General features: G+C 43.8%; 1 protein-coding gene across 1 annotated transcript in view; it reads left to right on the top strand.

Moving 5' to 3' along the window:
• DCBLD1 (discoidin, CUB and LCCL domain containing 1) overlaps positions 1 to 13,807 on the top strand; it is a gene marked incomplete at its 5' end in the record, with an annotated part of 58,433 nt that extends 44,626 nt beyond the window's left edge. Inside the window, 5 exon segments of the mRNA XM_014591350.1 lie at positions 439 to 586; positions 3,769 to 3,856; positions 6,039 to 6,088; positions 7,670 to 7,789; positions 11,905 to 13,807. Coding sequence (XP_014446836.1) covers positions 439 to 586; positions 3,769 to 3,856; positions 6,039 to 6,088; positions 7,670 to 7,789; positions 11,905 to 12,338 — 840 coding nt within the window.
• Positions 13,808 to 18,922: the final 5,115 nt, after the last annotated feature.

Below are 18,922 nucleotides of genomic sequence, written 5' to 3'. Positions count from 1 at the left end.
GTAAAAGTTGGTAATTTGAATGTTGCTTCAGTATAAGCATGGTGGGTGTCAGAGTTGGCAGTCTGTAGGAAGACACTGCTAATGGTAGTGAGAATTAGGAAGGGGATGGAAAAAGTGAGAACTGAAGGCTCTGCTCTTGAGCTTACTCATCCGTAGCACTACATTAATGGGGAAATATCAAGATCAAAGAATGCAACAGAGCAATTTTAACTACTTCATCGAAAATGTCCTTTAAAACAGTGAACAGATTAGCAACATCACCTTTGTTAGATAAGTTGGCCTTTGTTTGCAAAACCTTGTATCTCCAATGTCAAGAGTAGCTACAAACATCAACATAGAATCCTTGCTTTGGTTTCATATAACCAGGTATGAATGGGCTAATAGAGACCTAAAAACAATTGAATGGAATCTTTAGATAAAAGTAATTTCTTCCCACAGGTATTTCAGGGTAACTCCAACTTTCGGGACCCAGTGCAGAACAATTTTATCCCTCCCATTGTGGCCAGATACGTGCGAGTTGTCCCCCAGACGTGGCACCAGAGGATAGCCTTGAAAGTGGAGCTCATTGGTTGCCAGATTACACAAGGTAGGGTTCAGGGCCAGTCACTGAGTTACTCCATTCCAGTCTCCTTTCATAGATCGCTGTTACTCATGTGGCTTTTCCAACATCCCTGCTTCTCTCAGGTAATGATTCACTTATGTGGCACAAAACAAGTTCAAACACTGCTATTTCAACTGAGAGAAGATGAGACAATGACAAATCCTGTCTCGTCAGAAGAAATGCCCACAGATAGAGCAATTACTGTTTTGTGGTTTCATAAGGAACATAACTATACCCCACCCAATATAATAGTAACTTCAACCCAATTAATCTTCTTCGTCTTGTGAATGGTGGAGGCAAATGGTCCAGAGGTACTTGCACATATGTAAAATTATGTGTGTCTACAGCAGTCTGTTGCAATATTTTTTTTAAAAAAATAATTATTTATTTTATTTATTCATTCATTTATTTTAATATGACCAGAGAGAGACACACACACACACACACACACACACACACGGGGCGCAGGTGGGGGGTGGGGGGAGGAAGGAAAGCGAGAAAGCAAGCTACCAGGTCCAGGACTTGAACCATGGTCGGCCATGTGGGAGTATCCAGCACCTTAACCACCATGCCACCTGGTGGTCCCTCTATTGCAATATTCTTAGGGGGAAAAAAGATCAGAAACAAGCTTATGTGTACTTTAAACACAAGGTAAATATTTTATGTAAAAATAAAATGATAGCACATCTGTGTAATGGAATACTCTGTGACCATAAATAAGAATGTGTTAGTAATACAGAAAGCTCTTTAAGATACAGTGACAACTTAAATAAGCAAGGTAGAGAACAGTCTGTCTACTATTTGTGTAAACTGGGATAAACAAAATTTACATGAATTTATTCCAAGTTCACTTCCCAGGAGAGAGAGGGACAGAAAGTGAGAAAGCACTGCTCTCGGGGGCTGGCCACGCCACAGCCCCTTCTTCTCCATTCTCCTCTTGGGATTTTGGGCACACACTTGCATGTGCCTGGCATGTTTTTCAAGTTGCTTGGTCTAGGACTCAAACCATGGGATTTAGCCACTTTAACTTCTACATTCTCTGCTGGTTCTGAACATTTTTAGAAAAAATGCCAAGAATATAATTTGGCTTCCTGTGGAGAAGGAACAGATGTAGAATGGAGACAGTCCATTCTATACCCCTTTTTGTACTTTGTGATTTTTTTTTTTTGAGAGGTTTTCACTATAGGGCGCGTGCGCTTGCCAGACAGACAGAGAGAGATATAGGGAGAGAAAGCGAGAAATCACCCCCCAGGGGGGATGGTCACGCCGCAATCCCTTCTCCTCCATTCTCCTCTCGGGATCTTGGGCACGCACACACACGCACCTGGCATGAGTTTTAAGCCACAGGGTCTGGGACATGAACTGCGGTCGACTATGTGGGAGTCCAGCGACATAGCCATTACGCTAACTGCTGGTTCCCTACTTTGTGATGTTTTAAAAAGTTTATTTATTTCATAAGAATGAGAGAAAGAGAAGCAAAGTTATAGGTACATCCAGGGGATTTTCACACCACAGTCCATGCTCAATCTCAGCTGACCCAGATCATGGACATGCACACACATGTGCCGCCAATGTGCTCAGAGAGGTCCCAGGACACAAACCCAGGACTTCTCCCAAGGATCTATCTCATGTGGGTTCAGTTGCATGACTCTGTGCTCACACCTGGCCCCTATAACTTTGTGAATTTTAACATGTACGTGTAGTAATCAAGTAATGAACATTAAACATGTATTTATTTTTTCAGAATAGAAAATAATTTGCATATTGATTTGGTAAAATCTGGAAAGATTAGAAAAATATAAATAAGAAAATTATAATCCTCCAGCCTCCATAGATGATAACAATATTCCGCTGTATCCAGACAACTATATTTATATTTCTGACTATAGGACAAATATGGTAGTACACAATATATTTTGTTCTGTAGCATCTATTTTTATTTAACATTGTGTTGTATTTCTAGTTATTAATGGTAGAAAAACACAAGTATTTCCCTCTTTTTAGTATTTTTTAGAATGTGGATATAATGTAGTTAATCATCCTCTACTCTTGGGTTTTAAGTTGTTAGACCCAAATTTTCACTCTTACAAATAACACTGCCATTATTACATGAATCTTATTCCATCTCATTTTCTTTTCCTCCTTTCATGAACTACATATTTCTATCCCCGATCATCCCTTTATTTTTCTTCCCAGGGATCACAGAAAAGAAAGGAGAATTGCAGATATTTCCCCTTTCCTTTCAGTTTCTACTCACCTGGGCTGGCTTCAGGGCTGTTAAAGTGAATCCTGTTGTAAAGCTGAAGGAGTTGTAGGACAACAAGGTGTGCATTCCGCACAGAGTAGAAATACTGTTTGAGGGGACCAGCAGTTAGCATAATGGCTATGTCGCTGGACTCCCATGTAGTTGACCACAGTTTGCGTCCCGGACCCAGTGGCTTAAAACTCACGCCGGGCGCATGTGCGTGCGTGCCCAAGATCCTGAGAGGAGAATGGATTGTGGTGTGGCCATCCTCCCTGGGTGGTGATTTCTCACTTTCTGTCTCTCTGTCTCTCTCTCTCTGTCTGGCGAGCGCATGTGCCCTATAGCGAAAACCTCTCCATAAATAAATAAATAAATAAATAAAAAGAAATACTGTTTGAGGTCATGAGGCTGTGTTTCCTCTCAGTCTACAGCTCTAAGGCTCTGAACAAGCATCCCCGGCTTCTCCAGGTCTACTTTACTGTACAGTTTGAACCCACTCACTATCTTGGGAAACTGGTTGCTTGAACCAAGATCGACACTCTCTCTGTCATGAAATCACTTACCTGTCTTAAGAGTTCCTAGCTGGGGTGGTCCTCTTTAAAACTTTCCCTTGAATTTGGATTTTTGGAGTCTTTTATGGGCCAAGCAACAAGCTCAGAGTTCATGTTAACCCCTGAGGAGAACTGGAAACTGCTTTGGGGGCAGGCAGGGAGGGAAGGTTACTTTTATTTACCCAAACTTCAGCTAGGATGTTGAATCCTCTCCTTTTGCTTTCCAATATCAGTAAATGCTTAGCATGTATTTGTTTTCCCCATTTATCAAACACATTTGAATACTTTTCAAATTAATGTTCAGTGTTAGGTTATGAAATTGGGTTACCGATCACTTATGCTGTAATATGTTAACTTTCTCCCTTCTTTAGGAATAAACATTATAACCGTGGCTGTTCCACTGGTGCTCCTCGTGGTCCTGTTACTTGCCGGAATGGGAATCTTCGCAGCCTTTAAAAAGTATGTGACTTTACATGTTTACGTTTCTTTTCTAACCATGTGAATGGTACATGAAATTTACTGTTTAGGTACTCATGTGTGAAAAAGCAGCATGACTTCTTTGAAGAGGAAATGTTATATCTTAAACACAAGTTGGGTGGCAGTAGAAGCTATCAAGTATTACTTTATAGGCAGTTCTTGTCATTTGAAACCTCCCAGTGAAGACATAACCGAGGAGCATTGTTGAAAGGTGTCAGAGAACTCAGATACTCCTTTTGAAATTGTCACATGTCATTTCACAATGGGTTACATTCTGAGGAATGTGTCACTAGGCAGTTTTGTTGTTGTGCAGTCATCGTAGGATGACTCACAAATCTAGATGGAATACCCACTACATACCTGGGCTATATAGGGCAGCCTGTGCCTCCTTACTTGAGACCACCATTGTAGGCAGAGTCTGTCATTAACCAGAACGTCGTTTTGTACTGCACGAATGCATCCCCCTTCCTCGCACACGTAGAGTGGAAAAAATATTAGAACAGTGATCAAGAGGCCTGTGTTCTCCTCCTGTCTGTCTCCCCAGGCTTCAGTTTTCTCATATATAAAATAAAGGTCTTGGAACCAGCAGTTAGTGTAATGGCTATGTTGCTGGACTCCCATGTAGTCGACTGTGGTTCGCATCCCGGACCCGGTGGCTTAAAACTCACACCAGGCGCACGTGCGTGCGTGCCCAAGATCCCGAGAGAATGGAGGAGAAGGGATTGTGGTGTGGCCATCCTCCCTGGGGGATGATTTCTCACTTTCTGTCTCTCTGTCTCTCTCTGTCTGGCTGGCAAGCACACGTGCCCTATTGCCAAAACCTCTCAAAAAAAATAAAAAGAAAGGTCTTTAGCCAGATAAGTGCTGAGTCTCTTCCAGAACCAAAAACTCCAAATTTACTGTGACAAATATTAGAAGAAGCTACACAAAAAATGGAAAAGCATTATTTATTTTAAACAGCTTCTGAACTTATAAATGTGTCTATTAGTGCAAACAGAATGAAACATTTTCTGGCAAAAGTGAAAGAGTGCAAAATCTCTGATTTTTAAGCTTCAGGCAGGCAGTCATGAGTTAAAGCTTGTTTTAGCTTCCTGTGTTTATGTTAAATGCTTTTTTTTTTTAAGAGAGGTTTTTGCTATAGGGTGTGTGCACTTGCCTGAGAGACAGAGAAAGAAAGCAAGAAATCACCTGGCGGGGGGGGGGGGGGCCACCGCCCACCCTTCTCCACCATTCTCCTCTCGGGATCTTGAGCACACATGCACATGCACCCAGCATGAGTTTAAGCTGCCGGTTCCAGGACTCGCACCACGGTTGACTACGTGGCAGTCCAGTGACATAACCATTATGCCATTTGCTGGTCCCTATGTTAAATGCTTTTAAAGACAACTACAGTTTTGACCTAAGTGTAATAAATAGAAATGAAATGAGAGCACATGGTCATGAGGAATTACTTCAGATTTTGTTGACTGCATGAGTGAATTAGAAAATAAAATAATAAGGCATAACAAAATTAGTTCACATTCTTCTAGTGAAAATATTATGACCATTATTAAAAGTGAGATAAATTTATGTACAATCGTATACATTCCTATGATTTTGTAAGCACATGGCAGTTGCCATTTCATTTAATCCTCCACCAGCCCTGGGAGGTAAGACCTCTTTTTTTTTTTAAATATTTATTGTATTTTATTTATTCATTCATTTATTTTTCAATTTGACCAGAAAGAGACAGAGGGTGAGAGTGAGAGAGAGAGGAAGTGAGAAAGCAAGCCACCAGATTCAGGACTTGAACCCTGGTCGACCATGTGGGAGTGTCCAGCGCCTTAACCACCATGCCACCTGCTGGTCCCCAAGGGAGGTAAGACCTCTTACAAGCCTCATATTACATAGAAAAAGATAAATTAGCTTATAAATATTTAATAGGGGTACCAGCAGGTGGCGTGGTGGTTAAGGCACTGGAAACTCCCACATGGCCAGCCAGGGTTTGAGTCCTGAATCTGGTGGCTTGCTTTCTCACTTCCTCTCTCTCTCACGCTCATCTTCTGTCTCTCTCTGGTCAAATTAAAAAATAAATGAATGAATAAATAAAATAAGATAATTATAAAAAAGAAATCTCTAAAGTTTCCTTTAAAAAAATATCTAATAGGACTTTTTGTCTTGATAGGTGGAAGAAGAAAGGAAATCCTTATGGATCAGCTGATGCTCAGAAAATGGGTTGGTTGAAAATTCTATCTACAATTTTATTATTTTTTGCTTGTTTGTTTATTCATTTGTTTCTTTCAAGAAAGAGAGAAAGAGAAAGGAGAAACAGGCACCCCCATATGGTCCTCATGCTGCCATCCCCCAAACCTCAGCCAGCCTAAATTATGAGCATGGGTGTATGTGTACCCAATGTACAGAAGAATACAAACCAGGGACCTTCCCATGGGGATCCAGTTGTGTTACCACTGCACCACCATCTGGTACGGTTTCATTCTTATCTTTAAGGAATAGAATCTACTGATTGAAGCATAAGTAGGCCAGTGGCCTACATCTGTATGGTTACAAAAAGTCCAAGTTCTATAGTCCTTGAGTTAGCAAACCTACAGGAAGGAATTTGTTGTATTTTTTTTTAAGTCTTTTTGCTATAGGGTATGTATGCTCACCAGAGACAGAGAGAGAATGTGAGAATCATCCTCTGGCGGGGATGACCATGCCACAGTTCTTTCTCCTCCAGTGTCCTCTTGGGATTTTGTGCATGCACGCACATGAATCCGGCATGATTTTTCAAGTCACTGGGTCCTGGATTAAAACAATGTAGTCGACCATGTGGGATCCAGCACCTTAACTGCCAAGCCACCAGTTGGCCCTACTGTATCCTATTTTCATTCAGAATTTCATGGCCACTTTACCTTTGTTCATCATCATCCCCATCATTTGTGATTCACTGGAGCTGAGTCCACCACACTGGCATCAAGGGGAAGTTAAAGCTCCACTGGTGAATGATGAATGTAGCTTTGTGCTTTCCACATCTGCCAGCTTCCACTGTGTCTTGCACTCTGAGAAAGGGAGGAAACACCAGGCAGGGCATATGTGCATGCTTCAGAGACTCCTGAGGACACGGGCTGCTCCAGCAGAGTTTGCTGTGGTTCATAGACAGGGCAGCAAGGCAGGACCCCTGGGAAACGTCGGAGGCCACCAGGACTCCCTCTCCGCAGGGTCTGAATGCCAGCTGTGCTGCCTCCTCTAAGTCAGAAAAGCTGTGTCACTGCAGATTATAGAAAAAGCACGTCCAGATGGTCTCAAACAGGGATAATCTGGAACCTGATGGGTATACTGTTTTTTCATTTTTTGTTTTTCTTTTTCAATTTTTTGCCATATGATGCATACACTTGCCAGAGAAAGACAGAGGAAGGAAAGTGAGAAATCACTCCCTGGGGGAATGGCCATTCTGCACTTCCTTCTCCTCGACTCTCTTCTTGGGATTTGAGCACGTGCCCAGTGTGTTTTTCCAGTGACTGGGTCTGGGACTTGAGCCAAAGTCAACCATGTGTGATTCAGCGCCTTAACCACCCTGCCACCGTCTGGCCGATGGGTACATTGTTTTAAGGCACAGCAGACACAGGCTTGTCATAGTGTTTGGCATTGTTGGCAATGACCTCCACGTGCTGTCCTCAGCACTTAGACTTGTAGAGCTATGGCTGAGTATCACCATCAGCTGTGAAGAGACTGGCCTTTGACCCATTGAGGAACCGTCACGGGTACATGCATTACCTTTCCGATACATTGGTCTATTTCATGCTATCCTTATTCCAGGCTGTTGGAAGCAAATGAAATACCCCTTTATCCGACATCACTCAGCCGAGTTTACCATCAGCTATGATAATGAGAAGGAGATGACACAAAAGTTAGATCTCATCACGAGTGACATGGCAGGTAAGTGTCAGTTCTCTGGGACTGTGCTATTAATTGGGAGGGGTTGCATGTGGAAAAGCACGACAGGAGGAAAAAAAGGACTAAAATCATTTGTTTAAATAGGGTTCAGTAAGTCAGAAATGCATTGTTTTTTCTGCACTCTGCACAGTTACAAACTGACACTGTAAGATTTGCTCAAAAGCCTTCTTCAGCTGAGTCTCTTGTACCTGCAGGGGATAGAATGACATCCATAGTGATGGCCTTGAAGAACTGCTCGTATCTGGAAGCCATTAATCTATTTTTGCTACCAACGTTTTTATTAAGGCACTGGGAAAGGACTGAACAGATTAATTCAATACAGCTCCTGCCTTTGAGAAAAAGGAGGCAGGAGCTGGAGGAACTCTTCCAGGGTTAAAATTACTGCAGTGGGGCCAGCAAGTGGTGGTTGAGGCACTGGACTCACATGGCTGACCAAGGTTTAAGCCTCCGACCTTGCAGCTTTCTCTCGCTGTTTCTCTCTGTGTCTTATTGATGAAAGCACATGCCTTATAGTAAAACTTTAAATAATAATAACAATAATAATAAATAACATAAAATAAATCTTTTTTTTTTTTTTTTTATAGATTGCATGTGTTCACCTCACAGAGAAACAGAGATAGTGAGAAGAAAAGTGAGAAATCACCCCCAGGGGAGGATGGTCACATAAAAATCTCTTCTTGTCCATTCTCCTCCCAAAAAGCTAGGCACACACACATGCTGTGTGCCTGGCATGATTTTCAAACCACCATATCTGGGATTTGAACCGTGGTCAGCCACATGGGAGTCCAGCAACATAACTGCTAGCTATGCCATGTGCTCCTCCCAAAATTAAATAATTAGTTCTTTTTTTTTTTTTTTAAATAGTCTTAGTCTCTTCGACAAGCCCACATGGAGTGTCGAACTTCCCAAACTATCTTTGGGAAATGATTCATCTTTTGCTTTTTGTTTCTTTTTAAAAATTTCTAATCCATCATAGATAAATACTTTTATAAAATATAACAGAAATTACTGCTAATACTGAAATTTTCAAGAAGGCATACAAAACACAAAGCCCTAATTTTCTAATAGATTCAGCTGACAGAAAATTATTCTCAAATGTCTAACCCCACGCCTTTTTTTGAGAGATTTTTGCTATAGGGCACAGGTGCTCATGAGAGAGAGAGAGAGACAGACAGAAAACGAGAAATCACCCCACAGAGAGAAAGGCCATCCTACAAACCCTTCTCCTCCATTCTCCCCTTGGGATTTTGGACATGCATGCACACAAGCTGGTCTAAGTTTCAAGCCACTGGATCCAGGACTTGAACTGCGGTCAGCCGTATGAGAGTCCAGCACCTTAACTACTATGCGATATGCTAGCCCCTTGCCTTACCCTTTTAAACATGTAGTCGTAATTTCTATACTTGCCTCTTTGCAAAGCGATCACAAGCAGTTCTCAGGTAAGTAGGCTCAGGTAAATACACCAAGTAGCCCTGTGCTGGCTTCTCACTCCTCATAGGTGAAACATAGGCCTCACCTGGGAGTTTGTTAGAAATGCAGGCTTTCTGGCCAGGCCCTGAGCTTATTGAACCAGAGGATCCCAGGTGTTGCATGTGCACATCAGTGTTGAGAGGTGCCAGCGTAATGACTGCTTGAACCAATTCATGGACAAGGAGCGCATCTCTCCACGCAGCATCCATCTTGTTCCTTGGGAACGATGTGAGGGAGACCCTCTTTTCTGTTCTCTTCTTCCTTTCTTACTCGCTCTCATTTGTATGTGAATGATCCTGCTCAGGCTCCTGGGATGTGCTAAGCCCCAATTCTTGTTTGCCCTGCCCACCTGTAGTCTTCCCTCTAAGCAGTCTCACCCACTCCTGGAGCTTCCGGCCCAGCCCTTCCTGGCATTTTGTCAGGCTGCCCCTCAGGAGAGATTTCCCACCCGTCACCACTCTGTCAGGCGTTCTCAGCCTACTGGAAGCCTCCCCTTGCATGTGGCACCACTTTCTCAGTGTGTCCCAAAGTCGCACCATGTCCTAAGCCTCACCGCGCGTGCTCTGTGCCCCTTCCCTCTCTGTGGCTTGCTGACTGCACATTCTAGTCATCCAGGCTTAACCTCTGAGAGGGGTCCTTTCCACCCCTCTTTCCTCACACCTCACCTATCGCTGGTAACAAATTCCTGTGATAACTGTCCCCACTGTGGCTTTTCCACTCCCTACTCTGGTACCTTTCTGTGTCATTTCCTTTTGTTATTTATTTATTCTTTAACTTGGATCTACATTTTATGCTGAGTTTATTCTCATGCCATAAGTTTTTGTTTCTTCAGTTTGTTCTGGGATATCTTTTTCTTCTGTGCAACTTCCTCTTCTGGTTTAGGAACAGTTTGCTCCTTTGCAGTGAGGATCATCCCCATGTGCTAGGGGGAGTTCATGTGTGGGTTAATCTGACCAAGAGCTCTGTAAAATACAATGGCATGTCTTGGGTGCCTTGTTCACCTGAATGTGCTCGGTGACCAGACAGTTTTCATCTAAACCTTAAGTTCAGCATTCATCTGCATTTTTAAGCCTGTGCAGCAAAAATTTAGCACTTTTTTTTCTGGCCGTAGGCACTTGACATAGAGAGAGATGGAAATGGGGTGACGGCTATGCTGCAATCCTTTCTCCTCTATTGTCCCCCTGTTACTTGGGACACACAGGCACACATGCCCGGCACAATTTTTAAGCCGTCAGATCCATACTTGATCCACGGTCAGCCAGGTGGGAATCCATCAGCTTAACCACTACACCACCAGCTGCCCCAAATTTAGCACATTTTCGGACCACCGACCCTGTGTCCAGCCCCACTGTTTGGCCTGGGAACACCTACCAACTCCGCAGTTGTAACGGCTACATGCTTCTGTAAAGTGACATCTTTCAAACACCTGGTGGCTTTTCGGATATGCATGCCCTTGGTGGCCTGGGCAATGTCATGGGTGTTCTTACAGTGAACATGAAGACTTGAACCTCCTGATTTACCTGACTTTGTGGGTTCTCTGGATCAAGTGAATAGAAAACCATTTTCAGTGATCACCTTAGGCAGCTTTACAAGAAGAGGTATTTACTTCCTACTTTCTGATCTTTCCTGCTTCCCTCTGCCTCCACAGTCACCTCTAACTGCCAATCTGTAGGTTTCTAGTGAATGAAACCAGACTTCCTAACAAGGCAGCCCAGTGCCTCCCATGAGCTGACAGCTGGTTAACAGCACACTCACGCGTGTGTATTCAAACTGGCTCCACTGCCTGCAAGCTATGTGATCTGGGAAACGTGGCTTAGTCTCTCTCTGCTTTGTTTTCCCATTTGTAAAACAGAATAATCGTCTCGACCTCTTGGGATTTATTTTAGATTGATTAATATCGTGCGGTCTTAGAATACTGTGCCTGGCACAGGGTTAAGGAGCTCAATACATCAGGGCCTCATTGCCCTCACCAGGCCCTGACCTACGTTTTAGTCTTTGTATTCCATTAAAAAACTACTCTCTGAAATTCTGGCCTTTACCCCTTTCTTCCAAGTGTTAGCTCCACTTCCAACATCTAGCATTTCAAGAGACAGTTTATAAGACGCTTTCCCCATGGTGTGTTTTCTTCCCCTATGCCCCAGGGTTAAATGTAACAGTTCTCTTGGGACCAGCAGTTAGCGTAATGGCTATGTCGCTGGCCTCCCACGTAGACGACTGCTGTTAGCGTCCCGGACCCGGTGGCTTAAAACTCACGCCAGGCGCGTGTGTGTGTGCCCAAGATCCCGAGAGAAGAATGGAGAAGAAGGGATTGCAGCATGACCATCCCCCCTGGGGGGTGATTTTTCGCTTTCTGTCTGTCTCTGGCGAACGCACTGCGCCCTATAGCGAAAACCTCTCCCCCGCCCCCCCCCCATAGTAACAGTTCTCTTCTGTGCTTCCTAGAGCAGGCAGTGGGGTTCCAAGAGCCTGTGTGTGGCATCTCTGACCCTCGTGCCTGGGACACGCAGGGGCACCGCGTGTGGAGTCGGTTCCCCACGACCTCAAGCCGAGCACCCCTCTGAATAGCCGGCTTCTCCAGGTCATTGGGGCACACCTGATGCGGCTTCTTTCTACTCGTTTGGTTTCAGATTACCAGCAGCCTCTCATGATTGGCACCGGGACAGTCACGAGGAAGGGCTCCACCTTCCGGCCCATGGACACGGACGCGGACGCGGCTGGGACGAACGCGGAGTCTGGCGGCCACTACGACTGCCCCCCGCGCGCCGGCCTCCCAGAGTACGGCTACCGCGTCCCCGGGCCCCGGCCCGCACACAAGCATTCGCTTTCTTCGGGCGCCTGTCCTGGTTCCGCTGGCACCGGAGCAGGCACCGAGAGCACAGACTATCAAATGCCGCACAGCACCCATCCCGCGGACGGGGGCTACGACCAGCCCAAAGGCGCCCAGGGCAGAGACCCCGACTCGCAGAAGGCACAGCTGAGGCCAGGGACGAATGATGGTTATTCGGCCCCCAGAGACTGCCTCAGACCCCTCAACCAGACAGCCATGACTGCGCTTCTGTGAACCGTGTGAAAGTAGCCTGCCGTGGTACTCGCTGTCGGGCGCTGGCGTTGCCGTCATGTTGTGTGTGCGGGTGAGAGTATAGGATCCTAGAGACACTTCTACTGTTTACAAAATCGTGCAGCTGGTTTTGTTCTGCCCCTCAGGGCGAGAGTCTGTTAGGTTTGGGGGTGGGGGGCTAGAAAAAGGAAAATTTTCAGATGGCATTTTTCATTTATGTAACTGTGATACTGAACTGCTCTGGTGTAAAATGTGCAATCTGTCGTGTTTAACAGGGAGTGAAATAACTTAAGCTTGCTTTCTCAGAATTCTGCACAGAGGTTAGGGGGGCAAGGGCAGCTGATGCAAAAACCGTATGTCATAGTGTGTTCATCTTTCTCGGTATATTTTATTATCTGATACTGTGTTAGCAGCAGGTCTGTTTAAAGTTAGTCTTGTTACTGCGGTTCGTTTCCTTTCCTTCATAGCTAGAACTAAAGGCCTTTTTGACATTCTCCTGGAAGAAATGAAATCACTTGAAACATGGAAAGCACTCCAGGTGGTTGGCTGGTGAGCCATTGTGATCGTAGATGAAAAAAAAACAATACTTCAACACGTGCCCATTTCCTCAGACTCACTTGGGATGGGGAGGGAAAGTGGTCCGGTCTGGGCAGCCTCAGGCCCATAGCCTGCAGGGGACTGGGTGCTCTAGGCCTGAGTGAATGGGCTGTCCTTAGGAAGCGGCCTTCTCTGTTGGCTTCCTCCTGTCTCAGGCCTGGCAGATACCATGCAGCCTTCACGTGCACATCTGCCTCTCCAGCCTGTCCGCATAGCCAAATACTGAGACTTGCAGACAACCAAAACCGTCTTCTCAGCAAACTGAAATAAAGGTGGCACAGGAACTGCAGCCTCAATTACGTGTCAGATGTCTGTGCCTCAGAAGAAAAATATTGCTGAGGTCAGAAGCCTATACTTTTTGTGACATTTTGAGCACATTTTAGTGACTTCCGTTGTCCCCTAAAAAAATGTTACTTGAAATGGGTTTTTATAAAATAACTGAGGCCAAGGGTAGTGCTTTTCTACTGAAATGCTTGGGAACCGAACCAATATTGTCAGAAACAATTTTCCTCTCAAGTGTATGTTTGACCCTAGAATAGCCCAGACCTCAGCTGTACCTCATGTTCAGTGATTTTTTTCGTGAGTATGCTTTTGAGTTAACTGTGGGAGGATTTTAACCTCTTTTGCCAAAGAGGAGAGTGTGCATGTGTATGTTTTTATAGAAAATATGGACCAAAAGACCCTTTCCCTAAATAATGTTTTATAATTCTATTCGTATGGTTATTACTTCTGTGGAACGTATGTATGTTAAGACAGTGGAAGTGTTGGAAGGTCATGACAATCTGATGGTTATTGTGGAGGGCACACTGTTTACTTTGTGGAGTTTACATGATTTTATGTGCATACTAATTGTAATAAACTGTGCCAGATCAGACCACCCATGTCATTGGTGCCCACATACTGAGCTGTCGAAGGCTTAGACTCCATATAAGGGCAGGTACAATGGAACCTTGGCTCTGTGGCATCAGATAGGTCTTGGGTCCAGACCTTGATCGGCCATAAAACAGGTGAGGAAGCTTTGACTCATTATATATTACCGAGACTCCATTTCCTTATGTTTGAAAATGGTGTGAATGTGCCTTCTTCCTCCAAAGCTTCCTGATATGAATTAATTGGGATAATATGTATCCAAGTATTTATTCTATAATAGGCCCTTTTTCTTCTCTAACCCAGGCCTTCAGTAGGCTCTACAGCATTTTCACATTGAAGTATTAGTGCATAAGAGCACACTTCCTTCTACAACCCTCGACAATAGAACTATCCTCATACATCATCTTTCTTCCCCATACTCATAGTCTGATCATGACAAAGGAAAAGAGTAGGACTTTGTTTTGGAACACTTCCTCAGGGTAGCCTGGCCGTGTAGATGAGGGTGGAGAAGTGGAAAAGTCTAATAAACCCTACATGGCTAATCATAAACTAGCAGATGGCAGTAGAAAAATATGTCTTTTTCTTCCACTATTTTGCAACAATTGTCCATATTGAAAAAGACATGGGTAAGAGCATTCTAATTATCTGGTTTCTTCTACATTATCAAATCCTCCTGGTAGGCAGCGGCTATATTTCCACTTCTTACAACTGACTGAAATTTCTGCTCTGACAAGACTACATGGACACAGAGGCAGATGAAATTTTACTCTGGACTTTATTACTATTATTTAAACTTTCATTAGCATTTATAACAGAAAATAGCTAGAAAACATCTAAGAATAGTCTATGTTTATTTTGCACTACTTAGCAGGAAACTAAGTCACATATCAAAGGCACAGATGTGGACATAATGAGTAACTATGAGACCTTTCCTAATATTTTCGCTGACCAAACACGATAGTCCAGGGGTGACCACCAGGTTAGCTGCTATTCCTAAAATGCTCATCTCACATTCATCCATCTACAAATCATTAATGAGGCTCTTAAGACAGTGTGCACCCCGTACTTACTCGGGCTGAGAGAGCCTTGAGATTCCTAGAGACCTGGAAGCAGCTGAATCCATGGATGGGAAGCTGGGGCTGAACACATCGCTTACACCAACCTGCTAATATATTCTGCCCCCAACACAGCCTATCAGCTCACAGCTATGTGTTCACTGCCCATTTCGGCTTTCTCATTCCCTACTCCCAGTCCCACTCCCATCTTCCTGTTCCAGGAAGGAATTCCCTGACAAGTTTTAAAGAGTTTTGCTCCGTCATTGGTATTGTGCAATTTTAATATTCTACAGTGTGTGCAGCTCTGAATCCATTTGTGTTCATATTGCTTAGATCTTAGGATTCATCTTTATTTGCGATTACAATTTTTCAGTCATCTTTTCTTTATCCCCTCCTGGAATTCCTGTTACATGTTCATTAGAGCTTCTCATTCTATCCCCCAAGTCTCTTAATCCCTCTTATTTTCTAGCTCTTTATCTCTCTGTGCTGCATTCTGGGTAAATTCCTGAAAGGCAATATGGCATAGTGATTGAGTGCACAGACTGATGAGAAACCAGAGCTAAAACTACCCTCAACCATGGTGACTATGACAGTTGGGAACACCTAGAGAGGACACTTTCCCAAATGTCACAAATATCCTTCTTGCACTCCTGCTTCCTAAGGAACACGAGGACAGTATGTACACAGCAAGAGGTCATTTTATTCCATAAGTATTTGCCAGGGGGTGGAGGGGAATGCTGTAGTTTTAATCATCTGGAAATCTACTGTGTAACTTTAGGAGTTCTTGCATTCTATAGTCAACAATATAAGTGTTTTTCAGGAAATTCAAATCCAGCTCAATCATTTTTAAAAACCAAAACCATATCAAGCCTAGGCTATATCAAGCCTTGTACCATTTAAGAAAGATCAAAATAGTTATTGGGAAGGAAGATTGAAAATTCAACAATTTACCTTTTCCTTCCTTGTGGCCTATTAAAATGAAAGGAATGGATTTGAGTCCTGGCCCTGACATATATTAGCTGTGTGATCCTGAGCAAATGATAACAATTTTTTCCAGTCTTCAATCTATTTATCCTCAAAAAAATACAGTTTTAATTTGATGACCTTCAAAAGCCTTCCAACTTGAAAATGATCACACTTGGAACCTGCTGCCCCCTGCTGGCACTTTACCAAATTGCAAGTTCTCCATTCAAAAACAGAACCAAAATTTTGTCTTTTTAATTTTCCTTCCTACAAATCTGTTCATCTGTCTTCCTAGATGCCAGAGGTTTTTCTCACAACCAAATATCCTCTTAAAACAAGCCTATTCTGTTCAAATCTTCCTGATTTTTGAGTTTTGTTGCAATGTCCAACCGAGATGATGGATTTTTATAATTTGGTGGTTCTATCAACTTTTGCTTTATATATTTTGAGGCTGTTTTAAATGGATATATATAAGATTAGAATAAATCTTGCAGCCACTTTTTTCTTTAAGAATTGTAACCTGGGACCAGCAGTTAGCGTAATGGCTATGTCGCTGGACTCCCACGTAGTCGACTGCTGTTTGTGTCCCGGACCCGGTGGCTTAAAACTCACGCCGGGCGCGTGTGCATGGTGCCCAAGATCCCGAGAGGAGAATGGAGGAGAAGGAATTGTGGCATGGCCATCCCCCCTGGGGGGTGATTTCTCACTTTCTGTCTCTCTGTCTCTGTCTGGCGAGTGCACATGCCCTATAGCAAAAACCTCTCAAAAAACAAAAAAATTGAAGTAAGAGTATTTTTTTCATAGTGTCTTGACACAGTCTTATAAAGGTTCTTAACAAAGTGCAAGCCGCTTATGTCGCTGGACTCCCACGTAGTCGACGGCTGTTTGTGTCCCGGACCCGGTGGCTTAAAACTCACGCCGGGCGCGTGTGCATGGTGCCCAAGATCCCGAGAGGAGAATGGAGGAGAAGGAATTGTGGCATGGCCATCCCCCCTGGGGGGTGATTTCTCACTTTCTGTCTCTCTGTCTCTGTCTGGCGAGTGCACATGCCCTATAGCAAAAACCTCTCAAAAAAAAAAAAAATTGAAGTAACCTTCCATATTCCCTAACAATGATTTTTTTGTCTTAATGTCTATTTTTTATTAATGTGATAATTAGCTTTCCTGTGGAGAAAATATACCTACTCAGTACATCTTCTGATTTCACTTTGAAATTTTCTTTGTTTTAGGTATGTTCCTCATACACGAGGTATTACTGGATTCCTTCTCATTTGAATGTTTCTTTTAATGGGGGCTTAGTCCTCCCATCCTTCACGCATGCTCAAAACTCAATCTCAGCATCTCGATGGCTTTTGCCAGAGGACGCTCATTCTCACATTTCTGGTGTATGACCTCTTTTTCCCTTATCAGATCCAGCACATCCCCAGCCAGGCATTGCTACGATTTCGCTCTAGCTGTAGGCTTGACTGAAGATGGTATGTGGGGTCAGCTATTGCCTGGTGAGGAAAGGGGGCTAGTTATGGCCTCTGCAGTGTCTTGTAGCATAGATGAAGTGCTAGGTCAAGGAAGGCTGGGCCACTTCTGCAAGGCCAGAGGGTCCAGTAGGGATGCAGTCATCTTCAGGGACATCCATCCAGATGTCCCGTGGCATGTTTCAAAGTTACAGGTTTCCACACCAAGGTCCTGGCTTTTACAAAATAAGCCTTAGCTGAACATTCAAGTCTTTCAAATTCTGGAATTTTAGCAGATGGTCAGCCTGAAGCTCAGCTGTTTCCATTCTTCCACTGGAGGAGGTAAGTCTCCCTTGGACACTCCTTTCCTGACCCCCAAATTTCTCTGGCTTTCAAATTTAGGCATTGACAGCTTGATCACAGCCCTCGGTCTCATCCTTCTATAGATCATACAACCTAGTAGGAGCCAGCCAACTCTTGCTGTTCTGCAGACAGTTTTCATATCTTTCAAATAAATGTCTACATCACAGAATCTCGGAAATTGTCTCCATGGAGAATTTCCCTCCATGGGCACAATTTCCCAAGTTACCAACTGTGTCTGGAGTCCCTAAGACGACCCCCAAGTCGAGTGATTTGCTATAAGGACCCCCAAGACTAAGCACAGAACCACACTCACAACTATGATTCATTACAAGGACCACAAGACAAAAAGCGGCAAAAAGCAAAGGCACAAGGGCAAATTCCAGGGGAAACCAGGCCCAAGCTTCAAGTCTTTTTCCAGTAGAGTCACACAGGACACACTTACAGCAATGCATATAAAGTGTCACCCATCGGGGGGCTTGTCCTGCCTAGGAGTGTAGTCGATCATGTAGGTACCTTCTACCTAGTACGTACCAAAATTCCAGATTCTCAAAAAGAAAGTAGGTGTTCATTGTGAATTTGGTTGTTTGAGAAAACACTGCAGGCAAAGTAAGCTACCCTTCTCACTTAGGGAATGGAGGAATACTGAAATCCAAGTTGCTGAACTTGCACCAAAAGCCAACTGTGTAAGCAGATCTAAGGGCAAGTTGAGGCCTGCTATGTTAACTTTTTCCTGCACAACACCTGTGAGATATTTAGCAACTGGGCCATAACCCTGTGCCAAGGACTATTTAAATTCCACTTGCCAACCAGGATGTCATCATCTTTACCCTTTAGGTGAAAATAAGCCATTTTCAAATTCCCATTTTATTACCTTTTTTCTCCAGATCTTTTTGTCCATTTGTGTTAATCTTCCAAGAAACAAACACTAACATCAAAAAGGGGTCCACTTTGCAGATTTATTAAAGGCAATGCTATCGAAATAGATAGGGAGCTGGGGTTGGTGGGAGGCTGGGAGGCAACCAGACTGAATACAAGTATGATTCCAGGTGAATGAAAGGTGAAAGGAAGGTTGGGGTAAAAGTCACTGAGAATACAATCTAATCCTACAGGAGTTTGTTTGGCCAGACTGTCAGAGTCCTCCAGCCAAAGTCAAGGAGTCACACTGTAATATCCTTATCGTGACCAGTGATTGGCTGGTAGCAGTGTGGAGAGGCACAGGCTCAGCATGTATGCAGGGATGGTGTCAGCATGGCACTGGGCCTGCAGCCGGCTAAGCCTCCTCCTGCTGA

This window comes from Tupaia chinensis, unplaced genomic scaffold (genome assembly GCF_000334495.1).
Source record: "Tupaia chinensis unplaced genomic scaffold, TupChi_1.0 Scaffold000563_1, whole genome shotgun sequence".
NCBI classification, from domain to species: domain Eukaryota; kingdom Metazoa; phylum Chordata; class Mammalia; order Scandentia; family Tupaiidae; genus Tupaia; species Tupaia belangeri.
This window is presented reverse-complemented; position numbering and strand designations above follow the sequence as displayed.